Genomic DNA, 26,279 nt, shown 5'->3' with positions numbered 1-26,279 from the left:
CATTACCTTTTCTGCCCCTCCCCCAACATCTGCCTAAACTGCCACTAGGGGTCAGTATGAAGACACAGTTCCTCCACTGTTAGAGGAAAATGGACTGCGGAAAACCTTTTCGGTGAAAAGCCCTAACAAAGACCATAACCGCACAGCTTTAGCATTACCAAGCCCACCCCATACATCAGGTCTGTAAGATGAGTTTGCGTTTTTCCGGAGACTACATTTTAATGTTGTAAATCACAGTGGATTATTTCTATGGTCAATATTTCTTTGATTTAAAAAAATAAGTATTGTAAATGACAAGATTACTTATTCCTAAGTGAATCTGTGTGGATTGGTCAAGAAGTATGATCTAGAACAGATGTTTAAAGTTTATTTTGAAAGGGTGATGGTATGCATCTCTAGCCATCTGGGAGATATATATATATATATATCTTCCTGGAGGGGAATGGCAATGTGGAAGTGAATCTTGTGATGTTTTGCCAACTCTAAGAGAGGCGTTTTGTCCCCTCCTTTGAAATGACCATCATCATTCACTGCACTACAGCCTCAAGTGCACAAGAAAATACAGTACATCCCCTACATAGGAACCTTCAAGTTGTGAACTTTCAAAGATGCACACATTTCCAGAGAAAGGAGGGAGAAGACGTAATTGAAGAGCTGAAGACATTCACGATGCAGGAAATGGCAAGAGGGTTTTATTTGAGGAGACACTGTTTGCTTTTGAGACACAAGACCCAAATGTTGAACGGTACACAAAGCTTGCAGCAGCCATTAGGAATGCAATCCAGTGCATCAGTGACAAGAGAAAAGGCTACTACCCAGACATCGCTGGATCCTTTTTTCAAGAGGGTAGACAGAATTGAATCCAGCAAGGAACCAAAACCCGGGCCATCAGCGTCAGGCATGAATGAAACTGCAGCTTGCCCTCTGTCTCCTATTGCTGATGGCCATTCAGCTCTACCATCTCCCACCTCCCCTTCCTCCTCCAGTCAGTAACTCCTCGTGCCTGTTCACTTGATGCCAGTCCCTGTGTGCCAGGCGTTGTAATGTACTCCTGTACTTTTCAAGGTGCTGTGAGATCAAAATTGTTTTACTTTTTGTTTGTTTTTTTACGTGCTATTTGTGTGAAAAGTATTATAAACCTATTACGGTATTGTACTATATAGCCAATTGTGTTAGTTGGGTACCTAGGCTAACTTTGTTGGATTTATCAGCAAAATGAACTTATAAACAAATTGGACTTACAAATAAGCTCTCGGAATGGAACTCGTTTGTATGTAGGAGACTTACTAAAGAGTAGCACTAGTCTATACTTAAATCTGCAGAATAAAAGAAAGTAAAAAATATTTGTAGAAATAAATACATAAGTACACTACCTTCCACTAACCCTGTTTAACTGGGGTGGGGGCAGATTTTTTAAAAAGCTTTGAAAAGTGGTTTCTAAACACTAGAGAGATTTAACATTCTAAGGAATTATTTAAGGTCAGGCCCTTCCCTGACAATACTGAATGGATAGAGAGTTGGGTCATTGTGAATAAATGAAGTGCTGTGTTTTCTTGATGTTTTATATGTAGCACATCTTTAAAAGATTTTCTCTACACATTACAGGACTTTCTTAGGCATCTTCATGCATGCTTGGTCACTTCAGCCACGTCCTACTCTTTGTGACCCTATTGGCTGTAGCCCACCAGGCTCCTCTGTCCATGGGATTTTCCAGGCAAGAATATTGGAGTGGGTTGCCTTGCCCTCCTCCAAGAATATTGGAGTGGGCTGGGGATCTTTCCAACCCAGGGATCAAACCCAAGTCCCTTCTCCTTCACTGGCAGGTACGTTCTTTACCACTAGCGTGACCTGAGAGGCCCATCTTAGGCCTAGTACCCTGATAAATAATTCTACTAGATATTAAAATGATTCAGTCACTGCTTTATTTCTGTGTTAGTGAAGAGAAATATGAATACTGGTAATACAGAACGACAGGTCATCCATATAGAATGAGGACACTGAAAAGTTCCCAAAGCACTCAACATGCACAGCTGTGTAATTCGGGGGCATTCTGTCTCTTCCTGGAGTCTCTTTGGGGTGTTCTCCCTACTCATCCCCTCATTTCCTTTGTTGTGGTCCTGACCACAGGTCACATGATAGCAGGATGGTCCCTAGAGGAGAGTTGTCTCTGGTAGTGTGGAAGGCGGCAGTGGCCCAGCAGTCAATCAAAAACAAGAAAAATTTTTTTTAAAGTAAGCACTATATATGCTGCCTTGAGTCACTGCTGTTGTGGGAAGGGCTATTAAAAACAAAAAATAGGGCTTCCTTGGTGGTCCAGTGATGAAGAATTCATCTTGCAAAGCAGGGAACACCGGTTCAGCCCTTGATCTGGGAAGACCCACATGCTGGGGGCCAAGTAGGCAGTGCGCCACAACTGCTCAGCCCCTGCCCTGGAGCCCATGATCCACGACCAGAGAGGCCGCCGCAATGAGAAGCCTGCGCACTGCAACTAGCGCGGAGCCCCACTCCTGGCAACCAGAGAACCCACTCGTAGCAATGAAGACTCAGGGCAGCCATAAGTAAATTAAACGTTTAAGACATTACAAATAAGGAAATGGAGATAACAAGCTCTCCAAGATTTAAGGAAATCACCCAGTTCTTTATGGAAACACTATGAAGTAAATATGAAGAATCAAGAGTGAGTTAGTATGATCTATAGATATACAGTGGCACCCCACTCCAGCCCTCTTGCCTGGAAAATCCCATGGACGGGGGAGCCTGGTGGGCTGCAGTCCATGGGGTCGCTAGGAGTCAGACACGACTGAGCGACTTCACTTTCACTCTTCACTTTCATGCATCGGAGAAGGAAATGGCAACCCACTCCAGTGTTCTTGCCTGGAGAATCCCCGGGACGGGGGAGCCTGGTGGGCTGCCGTCTATGGAGTCACACAGAGTCGGACACGACTGAAGCGACTTAGCAGCAGCATAGATATACAACAGAGACTTGATTGAGCATTTTCTATAGCAAAACCATAGTTTCAGCTGACTTCTCTATAAATGTTAAAGTAATTGTAGTTATTACTTTTTATAATTTAATCTTATTCATGTTTTATTTCTTCAAATAATTGTATCTTTTGAAAAATATCTAATTGGCAATCACATTATTTTCTAATCTTTTCATTGTTTACCAGTATCCAAAGTTTACTCACTGTTGGCATTGGGAAATGAAAAGCGCTGAACACTTCTCATTCTTGGAATAACTGAAAAACTCTAATTCTGATCAGATCCAACAGATGGCAGTGATGCTATAAATTAATAGTTTAAACTATTTTAATATAGAGAATCTGCCCCTCAGGAAATGTCAACCAAGAACAAATGCTCTCGGTAGTTACATAAATAATATAAAACTTTGATATGACTAATTGGATTTAAGGAGTACAATGTAAATATGTAGTTTAGCTTAAATAGTACTACTTTCAAAAATAAACAGCTTTCTCCTTTCTAAAAAGTATTATAAATTGAGAATTGTCAAAAAGATTAACAATGAACCAAAAAAAGGATAATCGTGTTCAAATTAACTAACTGGATTACGTTTTTAATGCTTTTTAAAATTTTTACTTATTTATTTGGCTGTTGGGTCTTAGTTGTGGTATGTGGGACCTACTTCCCAACCAGGGATTGAACATGGGTCTCCTGTATCAGAAGCTCAGAATCTTAGCCACTGGACCATCAGGAAAGTCCCCTGGATTACATATTTATATAAAATTAATTGTTGTTTCTCTGTTTCCATTTCCACCTATTTCTTTCTATGGCGGTTGTTTTAACCTCACTTGTTACTTATTCACTTAAAAATGATTTTACTTTTTTTCCTCCCATCACTTTAAATAAGTGACTCTGGCTCTTCTTGTCCTCTTTTCCTGTACCCTCAAATAGTTATTTTTATTCTTATTCATTGCTTTTTGTCCACTTTGAGTGACCTTTATTCTGCAGATAATACAGAATGGAAAGTATGGCTAGAAGACTCTTAAAACTAAGTTGCTCTCCACTTTGTGAATGAAATTGTGTGAAAACAAACAACGCAGTAGAGATGATCACTTTCTGTTTTAAGTTATCAGCATTGGTTGATAACAGACAGATCTTCTTTCACTGTCATTTTCCTTTTGGTTGTGTTGTTGGTGTGTGCCCACTCCCCCACCCCACCCCCAAAATGCTATTATGGGATGGGGACTACTCTAGATGTTTGCTGTGTGTCAGTGAGTTAAACAGACTCACTGGGAGCTGGTCAGAGAACAGAATGCATGAGCTGCGTGTTGCTAAGAAAATGCTAAGAGCTCTGAGAAAAGGGCAGCAGGAAAGGAGGAAGGAGAAGGTATGTGGGTGCTGTGCTGTGACCACAGTGGTCACCATCGGCCTTCCTGGGGTGGCATTTGGGCAGACTTGAGGGGGTGGGGAACTGCGTGGTGGGCATTCATGGAGTAGAAGAACATTCCATACAGAAAGGATGGTCGTGCAAAAGGCCTAAAGCAAAACACTCCTGGGAGGTGAACGAACTTCCAGAATAACTTTATTGTCTATTTTACTCATCATCATTTTACTCCCTGACATAGGCTTGTTTGTTTATAAGTAAAAGGGTTTGTGTTTGTTGAATTATTTTTTAAATTACACTTTCACTTATCCATAACGCAAAAATACCTGGAGACTTCACATATCCAGAACACACATGAGAATTATCAGAAAAGAAAGAAATGGCCTGTGAGGACCAAACCACTTAGAGACGTGGCCTCAGGTCCTCCATTATTGCTTTTATATAAAATTTGATAAAGCTAGGTTACCTGGTATCCAAGCTTTACACTGGCTGAAGGAATTTGAAGAGAATGTTGGCAGGGTTGGCCCTACCCATCAACTCTAGAGACAGCAACATTAACACTGCCAGCCTGCGTAAGGAGTCAATAAGATGTATCAGCCCAAAGGCGCCCTACCTGGAGGCTATCCTCAGCAACTGGGCAAGCACTCACCTTCCCTAAGGGGCCTGAGTACACTACCATGGAATGTATGATAGCCACAGTGCATCCCCTTTCCCCTCCTAAGTTTAATGACCATACAATCAGAAATTTGGAGGGGGAGGATTTTAGAAGATTTTTATTCAAATTCATTATATATTTTAAAAAACCTTTATTGATTATAGAAGTAAATTTTCAAGTGTCCAGAAGACTTTATCTAGGAAACCACATTCACAGACAATAACAACTAGCCAAGATCTTTTGGTAGCAATTAAAGTCATACTTATAATTAAAGTTGAACATCTTCCACAAAGAGGTATGGGTGGTCTGGTGGTTTGTCACTGCTACCAAATTTCTCATCATCATATTTTTATTTGTCTCTGTTTTGGGTTCTTAGAACTTTGACATTCATTCATTGTCGTATTACATTTCAATGTGTTTTCTTTTGGAAGAAAGCAAGATGTGTACAAATCTGAATTCAGGTATTTTAGGTTATAAAGTTTTATGCATATTATAAAATTATGTTTTTAGATTATAAAAATACTTTGACTTAAAAAAAGCATTTGTCAATTTTGCAAAAAAAAAAAAAAAGTCATCACAAAGTATGCTCCTCCTTCCTCCAGTTGGTTTTCATTTTTTACTTTAGAAAATTTTGATTTACCCTCAACATACATAAAGGAAATTATACCAGCATCATATGTTATCATAACAAGCCAGTGATCATCTAATTCATGAGGTGAGTCTCTAACTCCAGAAGGTGCCCTGAGTTTAAGAATTAGAAATCCATCTTAGGCACCTTGAGATACGAGTATAGGGGAAGGGGTTACATTTTAACAAAACTGGAATTCTCAGCCCTTCACAGCATTAAAAAAAAAAAAATTAGGCTACCAAATATCAAGTATCCCAACAGCTACTAAAGGTACCTGGAAGACATCAGCTCTGGGTTTTTGCTTTCTTCTCTTACTATTAATACTTAGATGTGGTGGAAAAGCGGCTTTCTAACTATTTCAATTCCAGTTACCCAGCAGCAGAGCCAGGGACTCAGCCTTCGATCCTACAGTACATTGCTACGAAAGGGGATGAAATGGACTGTTTCCAAAAAGTGATACTGGAAACACCCATGCCAAGTTTGATATAATTTTTAAAGGTGATTTGAGTGGGTGCTACAAATAACCAATCATCTTTGTGGTCTCTTCTGTTGTAGTTGGCTTAGAAGACCCAGGAGACTGCCTAGAAGGATTGACAGTGGGGCTTGCTTGTTTTCATTCCTTTCGATTGACGACAGAATCTTTTTCAACCCCAGTTCTCAGCATTTGGCACAAACAGGTCAAATCTGACTCTGTATCTTTCTCAAAACCATTAATTTTCAGTATTTTTTAGCTCAAAAAGTCCGAAGTAAAAGCTACATAGACCTCAAAAAAACCATAAAACCACTTTCATTCAGGTCCCATTTCCCTTAGCAGACAGAAGTTGGACAAAGAAATCAGAATGTACAGCACATGATAGGTTAAAGAAATAACAGCAATTAAAATTGATAAGAAAAATTAAGTTACAGAAAGTAAAGTTGATTATCACAGAAGAAAAGTCAGGCACCATCTAGTCCTAATTGACCTCTCTGTGGACAAAATGGAACTATATTGGCAGATAACAAAAATTTGATAAATGGAAAATTGAGAGAAAATCTGAAGGCAGCTTCTTTGAGTATTACTTATCATCCTGATTGTCTAGGATGTTATATAAAACTGTGAAACGAGGTAAGCCAGGCAGTCTCACATGAAATCGAGACAGCTATACACTCTAGAGGCTTTTTAGAGTATTTTAGATAATCTATAAATCTAAATGCACTGGAGAGTGAAGCGTTTTGGTGTCACTGATGAGATTTTTGCACTAGCGGGACTATACTGGAAAAATCACTGAGTATGCTGTTCTCAAACTGCTGCTTACTATGACCTGATATTCTAGACGTGTGTGTGCTTTCATGCACGTGATGATGCACGCTGAATTTAGGAACTGATTGTGTCAAAGATTGTAGCTCTTAAAGGAGCACAGTTTTGTTTTGATGCTTACGCATTTTGGCTACATTTTTCTTGGGCATTGTTAGACTTTGAGTCTTTCTGTCAAGGTCTTATAAAAATTTGTGTGTGAGTAGAGAAAAAGAAAGAAAGGATAAGAGACAGATGAAACATATGATGGGGTGGAGGAGGATTTATTTGAAATAAGGAAGGGATAAGTTTAGCAGCAGTGCCAGAAAACCATAATATGTGAATGTTAAAAACTGACGTAATGACATGGTTAATTTTATGGGTCAACTTGACTGGGTTAAGGGGTGCCCAGATAGCTGGTGAAACATTGTTTCTGAGTGTGTGTGAGAGAGTGTTTCTGGAAGAGGTCAGCATTTGAATGAATCAGTAGACTGAATAAAGATTCCTCTTTTCAACGTGGGTGGGCATCATCCAATTCATTGAAGAACTATACAGAACAAAGAGCCAGGGCTTACCAGGTGGCTCAGTAGTATAGAATCTGCCTGCCTATGTAGGAGACGCAGGAGACACAGGTTTGATATCTGAGATGGGAAGATCCCCTGGAGGAGGAAACGGCAACCCACTCCATATTTTTGCCTGGGAAATCCCATGGACAGAGAAGCCTGGCAGGCTACACAGTCCATGGAGTTATAAAGAGTTGAGTCATGACTGACTACACACACACAGACAAAGGAGGAGGAAGGGTGAATTTCTTGAGATGGGGCAACCATCATCTGCTTTCCTTGGACATCAGTGCTCCTGGTTCTCATACTGGGACTGACCATCACTACCATCTTTCCTGGCTCTCCAGGTCACAGATGGCAGATCCTGAGACTTCTCAGTCATTATAAGCTCATGAGCCAATTCCTATAATAAATTCATTACACACACACACACACACCTTCCATTGGTTCTGTTTCTCTAGAGAACCCTAATACTCATACCATATTTAAGGAGGGTAAATAATTGTTTTTTACTCTTCTTTATTCATTTAGATTTTTCATTGAGGTTATATTGGTTTGTAACATTATACAAGTTTCACATGTGCATTATATTTCCACTTCTGTATACACTATGGTGTGCTCACCACTAAAAATTTAGTTTCCGTCCATTACTGTACAGTCGATCCCCTTTTCCTATTTTGCATTCCCCCTGCCCCTTCCCCTCTGGTAACTACTGCTCCCCCTTTTTTTTTTTTTTTGTATCTTCAAGTTTGTTTCTGTTTGGTTGGGCTGTTCATTCATTTTGCTGGCTAGTTTTTTATATTCCCATAAGATAGAAATCAGATAATATTTGTCTTTCTCCATCTGACTTATTTCACTCAGCATGGTATCTTCAAGGGCCCACCCATCTTATTGCAAATGGCATTAATCACTTTATTTATGAAAGTTGCCTTCTAGAAATTCTTACTGTTTTATAAGCAACCTTATCATCTGTAGAGGAAACAGCGAGCCTTTGGAGTCCAATAGATCAAGCTTTAATTTCCAGCTCCTCTATTTGAATGAATATGTGTACTCAGGAAAATTAGGGAAACCTGCAGAGCCTCTGTTTCCTCAATTAGTAGATGGATTATCTCAACAATTAAAATTTAAAATGAATATAAATTACATGCCACGGTGTTTGGAATACAGAGGACGTTCCTTTTCAGCCTTTTCCCATAGGTATTTACTGATAATATGTTGTTTTCAATGGACTTTTAAAGTGTTTCTCGATTTTATCTACTGTTCTTTTAAAAACTGATTCTTTAAATTTTTTTTTCTTGATTTACCAATATTTGTAGAATGTTGTCTTTAGTATTTCCCAGCATTATCCAATTTTCTTTGTTCTGGAACCTTCTACAAGGCTTAGCCCCTTACCTGCATCAAATGTCCCACCCATTTTCCCAACAAGCCCAGAAACCCTCAAGATTTTGTGATGTTTTTGGAAAACAGGCCTATCTGCTGACTTTTATTTTCATAAGGGTTCCTAAGGAATAACCCAACATAGAAGCATCTGAAAGGATATGTAAACTGCCTTGAAAGGCCTTGAAAGGCAGGAGATTACAATGAGCTTATCTTGGCCTGTTAAATATCAGTGCTGAATGAGTTTTTTTGTACTCACTTCGCATTAGCAGGATTGCCGGTGGTCAGATTTGCCAAGGCAAGGGCAGCAGCTTCCCTCACTTCTTCGCTGTCACTTTTTAGCAACTGAATTAACTGAGGGATTCCTACAGAAAAAGAAAAGCACAATGTGACTTTACAGATATCCATGTGAACTAGAATATGGCAGCCTAAACATGTTCAATGGAGAAGGAAATGGCAACCCACTCCAGTATTCTTGCCTGGGAAATCCCATGGACAGAGAGGAGCCTGGTGGGCTACAGTCCATGGGGTCGCAAAAGGGTTGGACACAACTTAAGAGACTAAATAACAAAAACAACATCTTCAAAATGGCTTTTTCCAGTGTGCTTACCTTGATTATTGAAAAATTCTTTGCTGCCCGAATTCTCACACATTGCCGAGATAGCTTGGGAAGCGGCAATTTTAGTTCCATCGTTTTCAGAACCCAAAAGGCTTACAAGACATTTTTCGACTTCTAGTTCGTGAAAAAGTTTTCTATTTTCAGCTTTCATAAACCAAAAGGGGTAAAAAAAAAAAAAAATCAGAATTTTGCTACAGAAACTGTGCAAATATAAAGACTTCTCCATCCAAAATTATGGGAATTCAAACTATTTGTTAGCTTTAATTGTAGTCTAAGCTAAACAAAATATATACCTATTCAACCTTTAGAACATAGTGAATATGGAAAATGAATTATGGGTATTGCACTTTTTTCATAATCTCTTGTATGATATCAATACTATGGCAGAGAAAATTCTGTAATAAGAAAGAGGCAAGTTTCAGACTTAGTAAGAACTTACTTTCACCAGTCATGTGCTGCATTCACACACGCTGTCTTCTTACTGAGCACAAAACCTGTTTGTTTTAAATACAAAGCCCTGTATTTGAAAAACGCCTAAGATGTACAAACCTGTGAGCTAAATGCTCGAGAGAAGAGCAGAGAAAGTAAAAACGAGTAATAAAGTGTAATTCCAAGTCTTAAGGAATTTATGACCATCTTTTTTCTTGTTACATGCTGACATAGCAAAAATGAAAATAATTGCTAAGTTGCCATAAACATAATATAAACATAGCACAGTTCTATCCAAAAACAAAGTACCTATCATGATATTCACCCCACTATAAAACACTAAATCGAAAACCAAGGTATTCTTAATGTTCTTTTTGTTCCTGATGTTTTTCTCTCAATTTAGTTTGATTTTCTAATAAGTGACAGCCTCATTACTATACGAAAACAAATACTACATTGAATTTAAATTCAATGCAGTATTTAGAGTATAGAATATTAAACAATTTTTTGTTTTGTATTCTACATTTAATCCTAAATAAATTACCATTTATTAAAAGCATATACTAGGCAATATTTACATTAAATCAAACTCATTTTTAATGCTATAATAGAAAAAAAAACAAGTTGGAAAAGAAATAGTTTACAAATAATTTCTTGCTAATTACAGTTTCTTAGAAAATTTTGTCATAAGTTTGATTCTCATTAATAGATTGCCAGGAGAAATATCAACAATCTCATATATCAGATGATACCACTCTAAAGGCAGAAAGTGAAGAGGAACTAAAGAGCCTCTTAATAAGGGTGAAAGATGACAGTTGAAAAAGCTGGCTTAAAATTTAACATTCAAAAAACTAAGATCATGCCATCCAGTCCCATCACTTCATGGCAAATAGTAGGGGAGAAAGTGGAAGCAGTGATAGATTTTATTTTCTTGGACTCCAAAACCACTGCAGATGGTGACTGTAGTTCAAAAGCATCAATTCTTCGGTGCTCAGCTTTCTTTATAGTCCAACTCTCACATCCATACATGACTAATGGAAAAACCATAGCCTGGACTACATGGACCTTTGCTGACAAAGTAATGTCTCTGCTTTTGAATATGCTGTCCAGGTTGGTCATAATTTTTCTTCCAAGGAGTAAGCGTCTTTTAATTTCATGGCTGCAGTCACCATCTACAGTGATTTTGGAGCCCCCCAAAATAAAGTCTGTCATTGTTTCCACTGTTTCCCTGTCTATTTGCCATGAAGTGTTGGGACCAGATGCCATGATCTTAGTTTTCTGAATGTTGAGCTTTAAGCCAACTTTTTCACTCTCCTCTTTCACTTTCATCAAGAGGTTCTTTAGTTCTTCTTCACTTTCTGCCATAAGGGTGGTGTCATCTGCATATCTGAGGTTATTGACCTTTCTCCCTGCAATCTTGATTCCAGCTTGTGCTTCTTCCAATCCAGCGTTTCTCATGATGTACTCTGCATAGAAGTTAAATAAGCAGGGTGACAATATACAGACAATATACCAAAAGAGAATATTTTGGTAGAAAAAAATGTTGATATTAACTTAGATTACATCGCATGTGGAATTAATTCATTACTTGTGCATTATTATTTTAATTAACTTTTTTCCCAGAGATATCTTCAGAAATTATAACAGCTAGGTTTCCACTTTTAGGTTAATACATGATTTGTCTTCTTTCAACAACAGTTTTTTAAAATCGCCCTTTTTCCCAGTGTCATGGTCAGATGTCACTATCTTTGCAAATATTCTTTTGGCCTTTGTCTGATACACAGATATATGCCGAGCAATCTGACCATCACTGGCACAAGGGAAGTCACTACCACTTCTGTTCATTTGTCTTAAACCAATCATGAACCATGTCCTGTAATCCTATCATTTTAATCCCTTGCTCCTTTTATTTAAAATTGGAATTCCGTCAAGCCATAACTGTTTCATTAAAAAGCTGTGATTAATACTTAAATCTCAAGTATGTGTCCCCTAAAATGTTTTAACATATATGTAGTCCTTATTAGTTTTCCCTGAATAACCAAGATCTCAAACTTTTCCAGAATCTTTAACTTAAAATGTCAGGTGTACAATTAAGACTTCCATTATGGCACTAAATCAACTATGCTAAACAGAACGCTCTGAGTGGATTCCATCAGGAAAACTGACCAAAATAATTAATTTGAAAAGACTAACTTTGGAGTATGTGGTTGTTGCAAAAAAAACACAAAACAACAGTGTATATGCAATTATAGGAACAATTTTTTAAAAATAATTTAAATACTGTGGGCAATTAGTTTCTCAACCCTGCTGGGAGTGTTCTCAAAATCCAGCTGTGTTCACCAAACCTCAAAAGTGCTAACTGCAGTGTGGCTATAATAGATTTAAAAGATGAATTAACATATTAACCAACTACCTTCTTTGAATTGCTACACTGAAGTATTTACATTTTAATTACACTGATAATAAAGATGGCAAGGTAATTATATTACTAATAGAACAATGTCCTTTAAAAATAATGGTTGTTCAGTATCACTAAGATAAAAAGCATGAGGTTTTGTATCTGAAGATAAATCTGTATGTAATGATACTTTTCTTATCCATTCTCAGAAGTTGCTAGTGGGCCACCGGTGCTCTTGCTGAGATGTTAATGCCAGTTCATAAACCTCATGGCAACATGGTAATTAACGCCTTCCTCCTCCTGGTGCTAGGTCAAAGGCACACTGATTTAGGGGTCCATGTTAAAACTTTACTCAGCAAACAAAACTTAAAGAGTGTGTATTATGTGTTTTTGTTTGAACTGTGTTTTTGACATCCAGTGATGATTCTAATCCTAACCCTAGTCTATAAAAGACTTTTTGATGATGATGGAAAGTAAAAAGAGAATGTTATAAATGAATAGTGATCATTACATTGTTCTTAAAAACAGTATAAGGAGCAAAATTTGTAAAAACCTACTTATGAATGGAGTTAAGAAAACATAAATTGGACTACATCAAAATTTAAAACTTCTATGCATCAAAAGATACAATTAATAGAGGTAAAAGGAAACCTACAGAATGGAAGAAAATATTTGCAAGTCATATTTCTGAGAAGGAGTTAATATCTAGAGTATATAAAAAACTCCTACAATTCAATAACAAAAAAATTTAAACACATTTTAAAATGGGCAAAGGATTTGAATCGACACTTCTCCAAGATGTTTTAAGTGGCTGTTAAGCATATGAAAAAGATGCTCAAAATCACTAATTATCAAGGAAATGCAAATCAAGACAGAGAGCTACTACTTCACGCCTGTTAATATTAGTATATACTTTTTAAAGACAGAAAATGCCAAGTATTGGTGAGAATGTGAAGAAATTGGAAACTTTGTGCCCCATTGATAAGACTATAAAATGGTGCAGCTGCTATGGAAAACAGTATGGCAGTTCCGCAAAATAGTAAACATAGAATTACCATATGATTCAGCAATTGCACTTCTGGGTATATACCCCAAAGAATCCAAAGTGGGAACTCAGAGAGATGTTTGTGCATCTATGTTCATAGCAGCATTATTCACGGCACCCAAAAGGTGGAACCAGTCTGGTGTCGATTAGTGGATGAATGGATCAACAAATGTGGTATAAGCATACAATGGCATATTTTTCAGAGTTAAAAAGGGAAGGACATCCTGACACATGCTGCAACATGAATGACCCTTTGTTAGCGGAAACACTGACTGAAAGCGCCCACCCTGCAGGCACCATAGTAACTGTTTCTGTGAGTTATTTTACAACAGGAGGTTCTCATAAGGAACATGGAACTAACAAGCCACCACCAATTGGAAGAATTCAGGAAATGTCAAAAGGAGACACCGCATGTCCCCAGAATCCTTCTTGCTGGCATCCATCTTGACTGAGCAATGTGTAAGCCCCCAGAAAGGACCCCGAGTCAGAATGATTGGCCAGAGACAACCCAGAAACTAATCCCATCACCATAAAACCCGAGCTACGTGGCAGAGCAGTTCTCTTGGGGTCCCTTACCCTGTTGCTCTCCATTGGGGTGCCCCTTCCCAATAAAGTCTCTTGCTTTATCAGCATGCATGTTTCCTTGGATACTCCATTTCCAGTTATTAGATAAGAGCCCACTGTTGGGCACTGGAAGGGTTTCCCCCTTCTGCAACACCATGAGGACATTATGCTGAGTGAAATAAGCCAATCACAATAGGACAAATATTGTATGATTCCACTTATATAAACTACTTACAGTCAAACTCACAGAGACAGAAAGAATGGTGGATTTCAGGGACGACAGGCAGGGAGAAGTGGCCGGCAGTTATTGATTCATGGGTACAGAGGGTCAGTCTTGTGAGATGAAGAGCCCCTGTGGTTGGATGGTGGTGATGGTAGCACAGCAATGCGAAGGAATTTAATATCACTGGACTGTACTCTTAAAACTAGAGGTAAAGAACCCGCCTACCCATGCAGGAGACATAAGAGATGCAGGTTTGATCCCTGGGTCAGGAAGATCCCCTGGAGGTGGGCATGGCAACCTGCTCCAGTATTCTTGCCTGGAGAACCCCATGGACAGAGGAGCCTGGCAGGATACAGTCCATGGGGTCACAAAGAGTCAGACACAACTGAAGCGACTTAGCATGCATGTACACTTAAAAATGGTGAAGATGGAGAAATTTATACTATGTGTATTTCACAGTTTTTCAAAAAGGAATCACTTTCCTCTCCTTTTCGGCAAACCTGCTCTTCTTTTCCAGTTCCCCATCTCTGTGAGTGGCACCATTCGACGTCCAGCTGTCCAAGCCAGAAACCTGGCCTTGTCCTTGGCACCACTTTCCTTTCCCCCCACCCCACACAGTCATTCAACAAACCCATATGGACCCCCCCAGGGTGCTGCGGGATCTCATGGCAAATGCCTCCAAGTCTATCTCGACCCCCATGGCTCTGTTTCAGGATCCCTTCTCCTCTCACCTAGGTCACTGCAGCAGTGTCCTTCCCCAATGTTTCCATGAATGGTTGCACACACATCTAATCTCTTCTTCACTTTGTAGCAAGAGTGCTTGTTCTTTAAAAAGTGAAAAACTGCAGTGTTCCCTCCCTCCTCTGTCATTTGAGTGGCACTTCGTTGCTATGAAAATAAAGTCCAAAGCCCTTAAACTTGGTTCGTGATGCCCATTAGCATTTGATGCCTCATTACAACTCCAGCCTTAACTCTGAGTTTCCTGCTGCTTTCTATTCACTGGCCATTCTGAAAACTTCAGTTCTGAAACTTACCACATTCTGTCCCTCCCTGACCTTTACATACTGTTCCTTCTCAGAGCACTGCCAAGCCTCCCCAACCCCACAAGGACCTTCTTTGCCCAGCCAATTCCCATCATCCACTCTACATCCTACCTAGCCTGTAAATCATTTCTTCCAAGAAAGCTTGTCTGATCCAAGTCTGTGTTAGGTGACCCTCCTAGGGGATCTTTGTTGCCCACCATCAAGCACATTCAACACAGCATTACGATTGTCTGCTTACTTGCCTTCCTTGGATTTGTTGACACAAACTGGGGGCTTAATGAATCATTAATAAACAAATTCATCAACAGCTCCAGAGAGGCCGTAGCTCACTCACAGACACATCCCTAGGTCACTGCAGTGCCGGGAGTGTTAATTAGTAGTAGAACTCAAACATAAGAGCTCTCCATCCGGTGCTCTTGTCACAACTGTATCACATGAAGGGTAATAAACCCACTAAACTCACTATCACAAGAGAGACTACAACCCAAAGAGACCCGATATAAAAATTTTAGATTTGACATTGCCTGTGTCTTTCCACTGGCCTCTTGTCTGGTCTCAAGCAACTAAGGAGGCCTGGGATAGACAGAGAACAGAACTGACCAGGTATGACAAGGCCTGAGTTCCTTTAGGGAGAATTCTGAACTAAGCAATTTTGCCAGCATTTATTTTATGGTCTCTCTTTAGAGTAGGCCTTTATGATATAACTCATGAGGTCACTCTCTCTATTGACTTTGTACTGAGCAGTGAACTTCAGCATACTGCATTAAAACTGGGCTTTGAAGAAATCCAGTATGGGTGGAAAAGGAAATGTTCCTCATAATACACACATGGACATATATACAGATGTGAGTATATATGTTTAGAATATAAATCACTTAAACCAGTCAAAGCTGTCATCATTTATAAGAGGAGTGATGTGGAAGGGGAAAATAAAATCACATCCTTTATTAAATAAAATATGCCAAATATACATAAATTGAAACAATAATTTCATCTTCGGTGCTCATGATGTAATTAATCTCTCATATTTTACAGGTTTATGTCAACATAGCTTGCCAGTGAAATGAAAAGTGTATTTTGTATATAGTATGAGCATATTATTTTTCATAGCTATATTACATGGCACAGTCAGACTCCAGCTGCAACTCAAAATTACTGTATAGATATCATTCCAAATGTAGATTTATTGAAATGACATTTTCAGGATCACAAACAGTGCATGCATTCTGTAAAATTTCAAAATCAGGAGAAATCAAGGCTTAAAACTTAATTTAGGAAAGAACTGTTTTTTAAAAAAGGTATAATTAAATCACATTGAGTTTGTTATATCCTTGGTGAAGCAATCTCTATTTTCACTTATGGACATTGTGATGAATTTCAGCCTTCAATATTAAGTATAGCACTATCCTCAAAAGACCATTTAAAAGCAGACAAATACTCTAGTGCTTTTTAGTACTAATCGGAATCAAAAATACAGGAGGAAATCGGTATGCTTAGTTTATATAAAATGAGACATACCGTCATAAGCGGCTTTAGCAATTGCTCTTGCTGCGTTCTTCTGAATTTCAGGAATTGTAGAGTTTTCTGCAAATGACAGGAGCTTCTTAAGACCCCCTGTTTGCTGAATCAGTACCATAGTATCCATATCTTCAATGCAGTTGGCCACCACAGAAAGAGCTTCTATGTGAAGGTCATTCAATTCCTAATGATAAAAGCAAACACAATTTTAGAAAACTGTAGTAAAAGCAATTCACACTTGCCAAATTTTACTACAAGAGGGAACTCCGATCAGTCAGAATATAATATAATTAATTTTGTTGTGACAGAGGCCCAAGGAAACAGTTCTGTTTATAAACATAACATCACCCTCCCTAACCATTTTTCTCATCTCTTCTCATTTCCCCTAGTTTAAAATATTTTATAGATAAAAAATAATTGCTGGAAACTCCCAGTAGTGGCATCCCAGTGAAGTTGCTCAAACAGCCTTTCATCGACAACAGCTTTATTTTTTTAGTTTTTTTTTTTAATTGGAGTATAATTGCTTTACAATGCTGTGTTCATTTCTGCTGTACAATGACAAAAATCAGCTATATGCATACATATATCCTGGACAGCAACTTTTAAATCTAAAAAGAAAAGTGGTTTTTGAAAAAGCAAACAGAAGCTGAAGGGAAGTATATTCCTTAAAACCTCCGGTTGGTAGAAGGAGTTATTGTGAGTGTGTGACTTTCTTGCCTGAGGAACCTCCAGAGTCCCCACAGCAGTGGAAAATTGCAACCTTATATTTGAACAGTTAGAAATGTAAGGTAGAAATCCTTAAAGTGAGAGAAACACGGGAAGGATGCTCCACCACCATGGTATTCTATACGGCATTGCTTCATAGCAAGAGAGGTGGAGCAGCGAGCACAGGGGCACAGAAGTCACTGGCCTTCCCAGGGCCCCACCAGCCTGAAGCAGCTGGCTTGGTAAAGCGGCCTCTGGAAGACTCTGCTACAACTGGAACTGAGCACAGGGCTGTTTGTGCTCTGAAACAGCATCCAGCATATGGTGCTGTTGCTCCCGTAGCACAGTTCATGGGTCCAGGAACCAAGGAGTGACACGGTAGTGGCCCCACTCACTATTACCCATAGCAATTCAGTAGCAAAATTTCTGTTTCCTGTACCCACAACCATAGGCTCTGCTGATCTGCAAATCTTAGATCCAAAGTGATGGATACTTCCACCCAGAGACACAGCAGTGAGTCCAGTCCACTGAAATGAAATGACAGCCACCTGGTCTCTTTGGGGGCCTCATGCCTCTGAATCAATAGGCGAAGAAGACAGTTACTGTGTGGGTTGGGGTGACTGATCCCAACTATCCAAGGGAAATTGGACTGCTACTCCACAATAGAGGTGAGGAAGAGTGTGCCTGTAATACAGGGAGTCTCTTACATCATCTCTTTGGTAATACCATACCCTGTGATTAAGGTTGGTGGGAAACTATAATGATCCAATGCAGGCACAACTACAAATGGTCCAGACTCTTCAGAAACAAAGGTTTGGGTCACCACGTCAGGTAAAGAATCAAGACGAGCTGGGGTACTTGCTGAGGGCAAAGGGAATATGCAATGGGTATTGAAAGAAGGTAGTTGTTATTGACACCAACTACAACCATGTGATCAGTTACAGAAAAGAGGACTGTGATTGTCATGAATATTTCCTTATTTTGTTATGAATGTGTGTGTGTGTGTATGAAATATCTTTTTCTTCTCTCTCTTATCTCCTCAGGTAACATGAGATGTACTGATTTTATAATATAGTATTTTTAAGGTTTTTTTTTTTTTTAAATATTTATTTCTTCAGCTGGCTGCGCCGGGTCTGAGTCACAGCACTCGGGATCTTTGTTGCAGCATGTGAGATCTTTATTTGCGGCATGTGGGATCTAGTTCCTTGATCAGGAATCAAACCTGGGGTCCCTGCGGTGGGAGTGTGGGGTCTTAGCCACTGAACCAACAGGGAAGTCCCTGTAATACACTATTTAAGTGTAGGGGTAGTTTTATATCTTAGTATTTAAATTATGGGATGTGAAGGAGAAGAGTAAACATCACCCAAGGACTTTATACCTTCTCCTCTGGGGAAGGGGACAGTGTGTTTTTGGTTGCACACAGGACAGTTGTATCATGTTAAGTGGAAGCATGATCTTTTATTGTTCTTATTTGGAGATTAATGACTTAGGAGCTCTGTATGGATGCCAAATTGACTAGAGATGGATTTGTGATGGTTAATTTTTTGTTTCAACTTAGCTAGGCCACAATATCCAGATATTTAGTCAAATGTTATTTTAGATGTTTCCACGAGTGTATTTTTTAGATGAAATTAATATTTAAATCAATAAACTCACTAAAGCAGATTACTCTCCATCATATGTGGAAAATGACTCTTCTTGCCTTACCCTAGAGAAAACTAGAGCAGACAAAAGGTAGAAGACCAATTGCAGGTGTTTGAAGAGAAGACCATAAACAAAAATTTAAAAATCTTAAATCTTCTAAATCAGAAGATTAAAAAAAATTATTTTAGAATGACCACTAGCATTCGTCTGATTTAATCATGCTGGTAAACTATGTAGCAATAAGCAGATTAGTTCATTTTACTTAGTATCATCCTTAAATATAATAAAATTTCAATTTAAAAAATATTCCATAATATGCGTTTATAATAACACTTAGGAGAGATATATCTTCTCATAGAGCATTGAATAAAGGTTACAGGTACCTTAGTTTCTAGGATCTTAATAAGCTGATCCACTCCTTGATTTTCTCTTAGCATGGCCCGGGACACCTTATCATTTGTAATAACACCTAAGGTTTTGAGAGCCAACAACTGAATAATTGGATATTCTGACTTCAAGAGGTCTAATATAGGAGGGATGGCATTTAGTTCTTGAAGTGTTGCTCGGCACTGAAAATCCTGCCAGGAAAGACAAATGTTTAAATAAGTGATTTTTAAAGCTAAATAGAGTCGCAAGAATAGAGACACTCTATATTTTCTAACAAAGAACATAAGTTCCCATCTTTTACTCCAGATTCATTTCCAAAATAGCTCACAAACAAATATAAGCAAACCCTCCACTGACAACACCAAAATATTCATATTAGCCCTACAGACATTGTCAGTAATAGGAAATACACATGATCCAGAAGCTTCTGACTTCTCAGAAGCTACTGTTTCTTTGGTTTTGTCGTTATTCAGTTGCCAAGTTGTATCCAACTCTTTGCAACCCCATGCACTGCAGTACGCCAGGCTCCCCTGTCCTCCACTATCTCCATTTCCAGCTTTGCTTTCCTCTATCCATCCCACAACTGGCCCCTAATATTAAGCTTTCTTCGGACATAAAAATTGTAGGTTGTTGCTTATTATGGGTTGAATAGTATCCCCTCCAAATGTGTTGAAGTTCTAGCCCCTAGAACCTCAAAATGTGACCTTATTTGGAGATAAGATTGTTGGAGATTTAATTAGTTAGGATAAGGTCATAGTGGAGCAGTGGGCATTTAGTGGTGTCTTTATAAGACCAGTGTCTTTATAAGAGGAGGAGAGAGCGCCAACAGAGGGAAAGATTGCAATGATGAGGCTGCAAACCAGGGACCGTCAAGGATTCAGAGCTGCTGTCAGAAGCTAGGGAGAGAAAAGGAAGGATTCTACCCAGAGTCTGGGACAGCACAGCCCTGCTGACACCTTAAAGTCAGAAACTCAGCCTCTAGAACTGGGAGGGAAGAGATTCCTGGTGTTTTAAGCCAGTCTATGGTACTTCCTTACAGCAGCCCTAGGAAATGAATACACTGTTATTAACTAGTACTTCTGTTATGAAGAAAAGGGGAGCTAAGTCTTATTAAGGAGATTTAGGATGAAACACACAAACACATCTGCAGGATTATTTAGGCCTGTAGGACGAACAACAGTCACCAGAGAAGGGACACTGCTGCACTTGCTCTTCAGTAAGGGTAGAGGTAACACCAGGGGGTATCCAGCCACATGGGAAGGACACGCAGGGGCCAGGAATTCATGCTTTTGGGTGCCTTTTGTGATGAGTCCCTTTGTCATCTTCTGTTGTTACTATATATTTTCTCTAGATATCTGTCAATGAACCCTCCCTCACCTTTGCTTCGACATCTCTTCTTTCACATTCTATTGATGGCTATTTAAAATGATGCTTTATACTTGCAGTTGAACTAAGGCTTATCAAATGTGTGTGGGAATCGTTCAGAAATCTGAGCAGGGAGAGAAGCAGAGAAGGCTGTCCAAAGCAGCCGGGAGCTGACCTGCTGGCGATGTGAGGGTGTGCCTGCTGGGTTGGGGATTGAGAGGCTGTGGGGAAAGGGCTAGAGGACAGGACAGGTGCAGGCTACGGGGTGGGGGGTGGGAGTAAAGGAAACCAGCACGTTACAAAGGAAAGTAGCATCTTGCAGATGTGAGCAATGAGTTTTGTTCAGCAACGCACTAGGTTTTCACCAACAAATGAGCCTAATCCAAAATCTTAGTAAACTGCATAGGGTGCACTATAGGGTACAGCCCATTGGACCACCAGGATTAGATCAATAGGTAAGCCCAGGTCAAAACTAGTTCAACACTAATATTAGATTTCCTGTTTTGGAAGAAACACATCTTACCTAGCATAAACCCACCTTGGTCTGCAAGCCATTCTATTCTTTAAAAATTAGGTTATGATTCTAAAATGCCCTTTCACGGAGGACAATTATTTTGTGGAAAGTGAAAGTATCAACACTAAACTTCATTTTATTTTATTGAATGATAACTACTAAATAGTACTGAAGATGAACTGATGAATCAAAACTGGGGCATTTTAATAAGCTTTTTCCTTTTTTAATGGGAAAATAAATTCTATAACCAGCTTTTGTCAAAACATGTTTTTAGAAGTTAATCTCACCTGGACCAAGTTGTAAATGCACTCAATAGAATTTTTCTTCACATCCGGGTCTGGGCTGCTTAGCAGTCTGATGAGAGGCTCTAATCCACCTTGTTTAAATATTTGCACTTTGCTGGTATACTCTACAGACATGTTTGCTAGGCAAAGACTAGCAAATTCATGGATAACGACTTCTTCTGTGTATCAAAAACAAATAACACAAGGATGTAAAGGCTTATTCAACCATTATTTTAAAGCACGCTTTGAAAACCAAAGCTCCACAAATCTTACTTTGGTTGGAGCCCATCTTAGTTTGAGAGATTTTAATGATAATTCACAGTTGGTGTTTCATAAACTATTTTCAATAGACACTTTAATCAGAAGTGGATAAGAAACCATTCCCCATTTTTTACATAGATGTAGGTTGCAGAGTTACCTTCTGGAGCCAGCCGAGCAATCACGGAATTCACGACATCTAACTCTCTTAACAGTTTTTTAACATCATCTGCAAAAGAAGAAACAGAATATTAATGTTTAATAGTAATAATAATGGCAATGTCTGTGGAATAGTTCTTTATGAGATAGGTTCTAATATTACCTAATTTTACAGATAAGAAAACTGAAGCTCAAAATCACACAGCAAGTAAAAGGCAGGCTAGGTCTGTCTGACTCCAGACAGACTCTAGCCCATGTTCCTTGATTGCTCAGTTGTCCTACTTTCCAAAACACTAGGAAAGATAACCATAAATGTTCAAAAGTGCCTAGAATACCATCAGTAAAGTTGAGTTACTCTGCCCTACACTTGCTTATTATGTAACAGTAATTTTTTGGTTTATTTGGGAAGATACTAAAAATATTTTAAAATTTAGATTTTTAATAAACTAGTTCAATTCAGTTCAGTCGCTCAGTCGTGTCCGACTCTTTGAGACCCCATGAATCGCAGCACGCCAGGCCTCTCTGTCCATCACCATCTCCCGGAGTTCACTCAGACTCACGTCCATCAAGTCAGTGATGCCATCCAGCCATCTCATCCTCTGTTGTCCCCTTCTCCTCCTGCCCTCAATCCCTCCCAGCATCAGAGTCTTTTCCAATGAGTCAACTCTTCGCATGCGGTGGCCAAAGTACTGAAGTTTCAGCTTTAGAATCATTCCTTCCAAAGAAATGCCAGGGCTGATCTCCTTCAGAATGGACTGGTTGGATCTTCTTGCAGTCCAAGGGACTCTCAAGAGTCTTCTCCAACACCACAGTTCAAAAGCATCAATTCTTCGGCGCTCAGCCTTCTTCACAGTCCAACTCTCACACCCATACATGACCACAGAAAAAACCATAGCCTTGACTAGACGGACCTTAGTCAGCAAAGTAATGTCTCTGCTTTTGAATATACTATCTAGATTGGTCATAACTTTTCTTCCAAGGAGTAATCGTCTTTTAATTTCATGGCTGCAATCACCATCTGCAGTGATTTTGGAGCCCCCCAAAATAAAGTGTGACACTGTTTCCACTGTTTCCCCATCTATTTCCCATGAAGTGATGGGACCAGATGCCATGATCTTCATTTTCTGAATGCTGAGCTTTAATAAACTAGTACAGAATGCCAATAAGAATTAACCTCAGCCTTTTTCGTAAGTACATTTTGTATTCATTCCATTTGATTATCACAAATGCTAAAAGTGCTTAGATATAAAAAAGTGCTAGTTTTAAAGTTCACTTTTGTCCTATTTATAGGAGCCTAATTAAAACTAGACAATTATGCCTCTATTTCTTTCTTGCTCTCCTTACCCCCCTCTTTTTCTTAGAAATAGACATGGCTGTTACTTCAGTTTTGCAGTTTCTCTTCTTGGTTGATTATCTTTTCTGTCAGTCAAAATTAGCATTACCAGAAGTTTGGAAAAGTTCACTTTGCAGTACCTGAAGCATATGGTCTAGGGGATTAACCACTGGATATATATGCCTTTTCTTAGACACCTTTTCCTGTGGTATTCAGTGATATAGCTGTTTCTCAACCAGTCAAAAACTTCTTTCTGTCTGTTCTGTTCAAAATGACTCAAAGAAGGCTAGTGAACTTATGTACGTGAATAGGCTTTCAGTACAAAAGAATACTTGAATTTTGGGGAAGTGTAGGAAAGACATTCTATGCTCTTAGATTAATTCTTAGTCACAATTTTTTGGTTGCATAATATTCACCATCTAATTTACTCTTGATCATACATGCTCTTTTACATCAACCTTTTTCCTAAGACAGCGAGCTCTTCTGATTGCCTAAAGTAATGTAGAGTCTGGGTTTACAAGGCTACTTCTCACAAGGATCCTGATGAAAGCTCCCTCTTTAGCTGACTTAATTAAATGAGTCTCGGTTACATTAAACTAAATACAGCGCTAAGACTTCGCCTTCCAGTGCAGTGGGGTTTGGGTTTGCTTCCTGGTTGGGCAGCTAAGGTCCCACATGCCTGCGGCCAAAAAAACAAAATGTAAAACAGAAGCAATACTGTAGCAAATTCAATAACGACTTTAAAAATGGTCCACATTAAAAAAAAAAAAACTTAAAAAAATAAATACTAGCTGGAAGGTAAAAGAAGATAGAAGCTCCTGTTTGATAAAAAGGTTTAACAAAGTAATTTGAGTGCCTATGTTGGATGGCCCAGGCACGGCACAGGCACATAGCTCAATCACTCTAGCCAAAAAAAAAAAAAAAGAATTTATTTGAAACTGCAAAAGGGGAAGAGAGTTTTCATAGCAAGCCTTTATCACCTGGAATGTTGGAACATTCTGTTGGTTCATCCACTATAAGCATGTGGGAAAGCGTAGTGAAGTGAAGTCGCTCAGTCATGTCCGACTCTTTGTGACCCTGTGGACTGTAGGCAGGCTCCTCTGTCCATGTGATTCTCCAGGCAAGAATACTGGAGTGGGTTGCCATTTCCTTCGTGAAGATACAAATTTCTGAAGAATAATCAGTTATTTTAAGACTGTCCAAAGATGATGATTTAACCATGCAGCTTCAGAGGTGTATTTATTTATATATTAGTCTGGAAACGTGACTTCATTTTAGGTCAAATGACCAGTTGCTTTTTTTTTTTTTAATTCCAAGTCTCCTTAGACACATATGAAAAGTGAAGCAACAGTTATTAATATAATATATAATAGTGTTGGCTCTCTTAGCAAAAAAGGAGGTTCACAAGCACTTGAGGATGTGGTGTGTTTTGTCCATATCACCAGATAGTGCAAATAGAAAATCAGCTAAAGTGAAAGTGTTAGTTGCTCAGTTGTGTCTGACTCCTTGCAACCCCATGGACTGTACCCTGCCAGGCTCCTCTGTCCACGGAATTCTCTAGGCAAGAATACTGGAGTGGATTGCCATTCCCTTCTCCAGGGCATCTTCCCGACCCTGGAATCAAACCTGGGTTTCCTGCATTGCAAGTAGATTCTTTATCATCTGAGCATTAACCCCAATAATTGTTTGATTTTTTTCACCTACTTCATAGAATCATAGAATTCAGTATACTTGAGACTCAAGCACTCAGTGGAGACCTTGAAGACAGCCAAGCTCTTTCCATGATTAAGCTTTGTAGTTGCAGACTGCATTGGTCCTAGCACTGATTACAGCCTCGTCAGCCAGCTTACAGATTGTGGTTTGACAGTTCTAAAAGAGCCATCTCGGTTCTCTGCTCCGAGAGGAAGTGCCAACCGTAGCTTATACTCGACTCCTGTTTGTTTCTGATAATTGAAACTTTGTACTTAGAGGTTACATTTTGTCGCTCACAGATGGGCCGCTCCTGGAGAGGTCATGAGGTAACCTTCTGGCTTGAGTTTAGTACCACTGGTCTCAGGAGAACCCATTTGACGTTGGCTTGCTTTTTACTTACTTTGGCCTCAAGTTTGAGACTACGCTGTGCGAAAGAGGAAGGGGCTGTCCTCAAGGATGTGAACTTGCCGAGTGCCTTCATCAGAGGCAGGAGTTGGCCCTGCAGTTGGTCCACAATAAATGGGGATAATTTTGCATGGCAAAGAGATTACAGTAATTGTCTTTATGATAGGTACTGATTCCTTGAACATAAACTCGAACTCCAAAATGAATTATGCTTCTCTGCAGGTTTAATGAAATTTCTGAGGTTGCTGAAATTTGCGTATTTGTTTTTCCATTCAAGATCTGCTGGTGAGGGGAAATACCTGACTGGTTTCATTACTGGTTTATAAATGAATAAACGGATATTTATTTCTGTAAAAAAATAAAAAATAAAAGCGCCATCTCATTTAGCATCCAAATGTAAGAGTATTTGTAACATTTGGGGGCCACAGACTCCTTTAGAAACTCATGAAATTCAATGTAAAAACCTGCTCAGAAAAATCTGCAAACGAATTGTAGGGTTTCACAGATGATAAATTCCTCATATAATGGAAAGAAAAGAATACTAAATAAAATCAACAGAAACTAAGAACATAAAAAAGAGGGAAAAAAGTCACAGAGACCTAGATATTTCATTAGAAAATGTAAGTATAAACAAGAATTTATAACTCTCCTTTCTCCCCCAAAATCATTTAGAAGGACAACCTGACTTAGCATGGACACTAATGTTAAAGATCATAAGAGATTTAGTGAATAGAAAATCTACTCAACTATTAGAGAGTAAACTTGTAATTTTAGCTCTCATCTCAGTTCTGCTACTAGCCATCTGCATGACTTTGGGCAAAGAACCCAATCCTTCAAAGAACCCTTTTGTGTT

The 26,279-nt window shown here is 39.0% G+C and overlaps 1 protein-coding gene across 1 annotated transcript in view; it reads right to left on the bottom strand.

Moving 5' to 3' along the window:
- The window catches only part of ARMC3 (armadillo repeat containing 3), an 86,763-nt gene that overhangs the window by 37,375 nt on the left and 23,109 nt on the right, over positions 1-26,279 (bottom strand). Inside the window, exons 5-10 of the mRNA XM_068986750.1 lie at positions 21,998-22,066; positions 21,583-21,758; positions 19,413-19,607; positions 16,681-16,864; positions 9,452-9,604; positions 9,101-9,206 (exon numbers count right to left, since the gene is read on the bottom strand). Of these exons, the coding sequence (XP_068842851.1) occupies positions 9,101-9,206; positions 9,452-9,604; positions 16,681-16,864; positions 19,413-19,607; positions 21,583-21,758; positions 21,998-22,066 (883 nt within the window). The remainder of the gene's footprint in view (positions 1-9,100; positions 9,207-9,451; positions 9,605-16,680; positions 16,865-19,412; positions 19,608-21,582; positions 21,759-21,997; positions 22,067-26,279) is intronic.

This window comes from Capricornis sumatraensis, chromosome 15 (assembly GCF_032405125.1).
Source record: "Capricornis sumatraensis isolate serow.1 chromosome 15, serow.2, whole genome shotgun sequence".
NCBI lineage: Eukaryota > Metazoa > Chordata > Mammalia > Artiodactyla > Bovidae > Capricornis > Capricornis sumatraensis.
Note: the sequence above shows the minus strand (reverse complement) of the source record. Positions and strands in the feature narration are given on the sequence as shown.